The 5,598-nt window shown below is 46.4% G+C and overlaps 1 protein-coding gene and 1 non-coding gene across 2 annotated transcripts; both read right to left on the reverse strand.

Moving 5' to 3' along the window:
• Positions 1 to 196: 196 nt before the first annotated feature.
• On the reverse strand, positions 197 to 1,084 carry LOC103343483 (uncharacterized). Its single transcript, XM_008247138.1, has 2 exons — positions 801 to 1,084; positions 197 to 695 (listed from the first exon to the last, which is right to left on the reverse strand). The coding sequence occupies exons 1-2, from the start codon at positions 1,082 to 1,084 to the stop codon at positions 197 to 199; spliced, it is 783 nt and encodes a 260-aa protein (XP_008245360.1).
• Positions 1,085 to 2,404: 1,320 nt separating this feature from the next.
• TRNAK-UUU (transfer RNA lysine (anticodon UUU)) lies at positions 2,405 to 2,477 on the reverse strand. The gene has a single exon. It is a non-coding gene; the product is annotated as a tRNA-Lys (tRNA).
• Positions 2,478 to 5,598: the final 3,121 nt, after the last annotated feature.

Below are 5,598 nucleotides of genomic sequence, written 5' to 3' on the forward strand. Positions count from 1 at the left end.
CAGGAAATGGGGTCTCACAGAGTCCTCTAGTTCCGGCCCTCCTACTTAGTTCCTACGGACGTTAGAAGCGTTGACGATCTTTTTTCCTTTCTTTGTGGATATGACTACTATTTAGCTGTGCTTGATTAGTCCTCGCATGACTCTTCTTCACACTGATTTCAATCCGATTCGTCGACTCTATTCTATTGGCCGGATATCAATACCGTCTACTGATCATGGAAGCTAGTGTGGCCAATGCGTCAGCAAACTTATTCTTCGTCCTCGACATATAATTGAAGGTAATCCGTCTGAACTTTAGGCTGATATCTTCCAGATACTGATGGTAGGGAATGAGCTTCTGATCTTTGGTTTTCCAATCACCAGTTGTCTGAAAGATGATAAGTGACGAATCTCCATATACATCAATCTCCTTGATTCTCAACTCGAGGGCGCGAAGCGCCTGTGATACACGCAGAATATTCTGCGATATTGTTTGTTTGTGCAAAAGAATCTCAACTTGACAGCTATGGGAATATGGGCTGGGCTCCTTTTGGCGAGCTTTAAGATAGCAAGCATGTAGAAAGGGGCTGCTTCCAACTCCATTTCCGTTCTGATTTACTGCACCGTCAAAGAACATTTGCCAATCATGAGGAGTTTCGTCTTCTTCTTCGCCTACCGCAAATAGAATAGCCTCGCCCGGGAAATTAGTCCCCTTACTAAAAAAATCAAGCTTATAGTCAGGCACGGGATGGGATGATCCGCAGGTGGTCTGCTATTGCCTGCCTCTTGCCTTTCTCATTTAGGGCTTCCGGGTGACGTACACAATATAGAACTCTGAGAGTAACATCTGCCACCTTGCTGTACGGCCCGTGAGGGCTGGCTTTTCAAAGAGATACTTCAGCGGGTCCACCCTTGCAATCAGCATGGTCGTATAGTTCAACATGTAGTGGCGTAGGCGTTGCGAGGCCCGTGTAAGAGCACAACAGGTCTTTTCTAGAACCGTATACCTTGTCTCATAATCAGTGAACTTCTTGCTGAGATAGTATACGGCTCTTTCCTTCCTACCCTCGTGCTGACCAAGGACACAACTCATGGATGCTTCCATTACTGACAGATACATCAGGAGAGGTCGACAGGCGTTGGCGGTGCCTGGATGGGAGGATTGAGTAGATATTTCTTAACTTTGTCAAACGCCTTTTGGCAATCCTCGTTCCTTGTGTCTATCTTTTCTGAAAGGCGGGGTATTCTTTCTGAGCAGTTTAAAGATCGGCTCACAGATGGGTGTGAGCTGGGCAATGAACCTGCTGATGTATTGTAGCCTGCCCCAAAAAGCCCTGATTTCTTTCTCTGTCTTTGGTACCGGCATGTCGATAATTGCTTTGCCTTTTGCAGGTCGACTTCGATTTCTCTTCTGCTGACAATGAACCCGAGTAGCTTACCTGACAAAGCACCAAACCCCCTCCCGGCTTTCTTTTTCGGATGAAGACGAAGACTGTATTTCCGAAATCTGTCAAACACTTTCTTCAAATTCACCGTCTTCTTAAGCCCAAGACTTGGCGATCATGTCATCGACATAGACCTCCATTTCCTTGTGAATCATATCATGAAACAGCGCAGTCATGGCTCGCTGGTACGTCGCCCCGGTATTCTTTAGACCAAACGGCATCACCTTGTAACAGAACGTGCCCTCCTATCCGATATTGTGATAAACGCTCTGTCTTCCTCGGCCATCTTGATCTGGTTATATCAAGAGAAAGCATCCATAAAGGACAGCATCCCATGTCCAGCGGTGTTGTCCACCAGAACATCGATGTGAGGAAGAGGAAAAAAAGATTTTCGGCTTGCCGGGTCTTTTGACTCACGGAACCAGCTTTCTGAGGGAAAAACCGTTCTCGAAAAGCGTGACCATCCAGTTGAATCTCGTTACCCTCCCGGGGGCGCGCCCACTTTCCACTATTATGGAGCCGGGCCGCAAGCAAGTGAATGTGACCCCGCCCTCCATCAGCCGTTGTGTGTGAGCTTCGCTCCTTATAGCTCTACACCGCCGCCCCGGCCACTTTCGCTCCTCTACCATATGATTCATTCTTTGGAAGTTAGGCACGTGACTCGATAGCGCAGGCACAAGACCTTTGAATGCAAACAAAGAATAGCGAGACCGCATATAGTTTGGAACCCAAGCTTACCTTATTATTATGAAAAGGGGAAGGTTTGATAAAGGAGCTTTTTAGCCCTTTTGCTGAGGTCCGCGGCCCCGCCCTGAATAAGGAGAGGCCTATTGATGACCGAGCCACTCTTATACTACTCCTTACCTCACCCCCCCCCTTGTCACTTAAAGGGCGAAGTCGCTGAAGCGAGTCTAAAGGCCAAAGAGTGATCTTTGAACGCTACTACGCATCCTTACTAATAGTATAGTGTAAGGTAGGTTTGGGTATAGCAGGACTTGAACCTGCGACCATTAGGTTAAAAGCCCAATGCTCTACCAACTGAGCTATACACCCAAAAAAGATATAGTAGTAAATAAGGATTGGTGCGGAAAAAAAAGAGGGCGGTCCCTCTTATTCTCATCATATTAAAGGGGCGCGGCTCTGTATGAGGCTCGTACTGCAGGCAGAGCAAGCGAAGAAAACGTAAGGGCGCGCGTTAGCTAGGCCGTTTTCTTGCAGGAGTGCTAACGCGCCCCTTATTGAAAACTCAAGGAAAGCCTTGATCGATATGAGAAACATGCGCTCAAGCACCCAACCTATACAAGGGGCTTGGGCGCCGGCCTTACTCAACAAGCACCTTTATTAGTAAGGTTGCTTGTTTCCACTCATTGAAGATTCTATCTGCAAAAGAAGGTCAACGGGGGATACTAAAGTTGCTCTCACTAACACCATCTACGAGAAGGTGAGGTCGTCTTTCTTTCCAGCCGCCATACAGTTCGCCTTAAAGCCTTAAAGACGGAGAAGGGGAGGAGCGGTTATCTATGTAATTACGGTCTTTGTTGGCCGCGGTCGAGCACTCTCTTTTCTTTGTCCAATTCCGTCTTACCAAACAAGACTGACTTCTGACCAACCCCCAAAAAAAGGGGGCAGCCGCGGTCGAACTCTAATTCTGGAAAAAAGTCGGGGCCCTTTTACCAAGTCTACCGGATAGAAGATGATAGAGGGCCATATCGTTGCGTTGGACAAGACAGTGCCGTCTCACTTCGAGTTCCTTCCTTCGTAGTAAAATCAGATGATACGCTTCGGCGATGTTACCTACCAAAAAAAGGCCTGCTAGGTGATCGAAATCGCTCAGGTCAGTGAGGACTCACTCACTCACCCGCCTACTCCTTATCTATCTAATAGTTTCTTCTATCTACTGAATTCAAAAGGCGACCGGCCGCGCCGGGCTATAAGATACAGTTGTTGTACTACTTTACTGGTAATAAAAAGCTTACGTAAAAACGGAAGACTCTTGTATGTACGGTAACCCTCTCTTCCGCTACTGGTGGACTGTTGCACAGAAAGGCCGACAGAAGCAACGTTTCTTAGCGCGCTTTTCAAGCGCTTAGCTTCGGGCGGGCGGCAAGGCCATAAAGTAAGTTCAGTTGGAAGCCTAAGCCAAGAAAAGTTACGGGCCCCTTTAGAGATAGGGGAGCGGCTTTCCTGTGGTAGTAATTGCGAACATCTCTCCGCGTGCACAGTTTGCTTGCATGCCGCTTTAGGCACATCTCTCTTTCTTAGTTTCACGCTGGCCTAATGAATGAAAGTCAGTCTTTTAGTAAGCGTATATAAACAGCTGTTTAGTGTATAAGCAATTCTTTAGTGGCCGCACCGAAAGTTACGTACGGTGGAGGTTGGTTGAAGATGATGTTACGCGGCGTTCAGAACCAGCCTTGAAGTGAATGAATTAGAAAGAACGAAGAAGTAAGGAAATGAGACGACTCTTTCTTGAACTATATCATAAACAGATCTTCCCCTCCACACCAATCACGAGTTTTTCTCCATTCCTCTCGTATATCGTCGTAACGCCCTTAATGCTAGGTTTTGAAAAAGACTTTTCATGTCATTCCCATTTAGGTCCGATTCGGATCCCTCCGTTGTTTCCTTTTCCTCCCGCACCTTTTTCTCGAAATGAGAAAGAAGATGGTACACTCGAATTGTATTATTTAAGTGCTTATTGCTTGCCAAAGATCCTACTTCTACAATTGGTAGGTCACCGGGTTATTCAAATAAGTTGTGTTTTCTGTGGTTTTCCCATGTTACAACTTCCGTACCAATTCAGTCGATCCGGAATGGATCGGTTAAACATTCTATTAGGGAGCCCGGTCTTGACTCTTCTGTGTGGTATTCATTCTCGTTCGGCTCTTGGAATCACATCCAGCAGTGGTTGGAACAGCTCGCAAAATCCAACCACTTTACCTACTTCATTGCCCCCAACCGTTTCTCGTACCTCTATTGAAACAGAATGGTTTCATGTTCCTTCATCGATTGGTTATTCCTCTCCGTTCGTATCTCTTTTTCCAATTTCGGTCTCGATTAGTTTACAAGATTGAATGGCCAATTCTCCTCCGGACCCTCGCTTCGATTGTTTTCCAAGAATGCTGAGCCGGGTATGTAAGCCATGTATCTGGGAGGAACTAAAAAGAAGAGCTTTCGGTTTTTTGCACCCGTCTTGCAGCTATTTAAAAAAGAAATTTTTTATTATTTTTTTATAAGAAAGATTATATATATGTCCAATCTCTAGTGGTTGGTTCCACAGCGTGCTCCTCGCTGCCCTATGGAGTAATAAGGGGGGCAAGACTCTCTTTCTCTATTTTTCTCTTTCTCTTTTAGTGCTTTCGTGGTTGTTTGATTATCTTCTTATTGATATCATCATTGAGGTAGATTCACGAATCCCAAGGCAGATCTAAGCCCAGATTCTTGCGTCTACATTCTGGCGCCGCCCTTGTTTAGTGTTAAACGGGGGATTTCGATTTGCCATGTACTTTCCGTCACCTTCTCGTCGTCTTCGATCTCTCTGTTTCAACAGATATTTCTGGCTGAAACTTGCCACGATGGGTTTTCAATGGTCGAAAAGCTCTTTCCCTTGTCATGACCAACCTCCTTCGTCACTTTCGCTCACAGAACCAGGCACCACTGGCATGGCTAGCTGCTACAATACGGGATCGCTAGAAGCGTCAGGCGGAACCCCTTTTTTTGCTCGCTCCAGATCTGATTTAATTCGGCTCTCATCCGAGCAACCTGCACTTCAAACCTCTAATGTCAGTAAGAGGAAGGATTTAATTCCCTTATTCGACCGTGGCTTTTGTTCACGCGGTTCACGACCTCTCGGAAGGGGTTGAGTTGAGTAATAGCAGATGAGGCGGAAAAGAAGAACGCCGGGGGGCCCACGTTTGCGCAGCCTTTCTCTTGACTAAGCCCCGTTTGCTGATTAATTACTATTTAAGTGAAATGGAGGCAGGCTGTCTCTTGAAGTGGAAGGGCAGTTCGCTTGTCTTGCAGCTAGCTCAGGTAGGGATAGAGCAGTGTCCATCGATTGTAAGATATAGATGAATTAGATAGTTTCTCACTATCAAGCTGTGACACTTAATGAATTTCCTCTTCCCGGACTAAACTACAGCAACAGCGGCAGAAGACTCGGGGTTGAGAGGCC

Source organism: Prunus mume, linkage group LG8, assembly GCF_029339155.1.
Source record: "Prunus mume cultivar Tortuosa linkage group LG8, ASM2933915v1, whole genome shotgun sequence".
NCBI classification, from domain to species: Eukaryota; Viridiplantae; Streptophyta; class Magnoliopsida; order Rosales; family Rosaceae; genus Prunus; species Prunus mume.

Excerpts from the sequence above, each read along its gene's own strand:
- LOC103343483 (XM_008247138.1), bottom strand. The coding sequence starts at position 1,084 with ATGGAAGCATCCATGAGTTGTGTCCTTGGTCAGCACGAGGGTAGGAAG. Across the intron at positions 696-800 it reads CTCTCAGAGTTCTATATTGT|TAAGGGGACTAATTTCCCGG; the intron begins GTACGTCACCCG and ends TGATTTTTTTAG.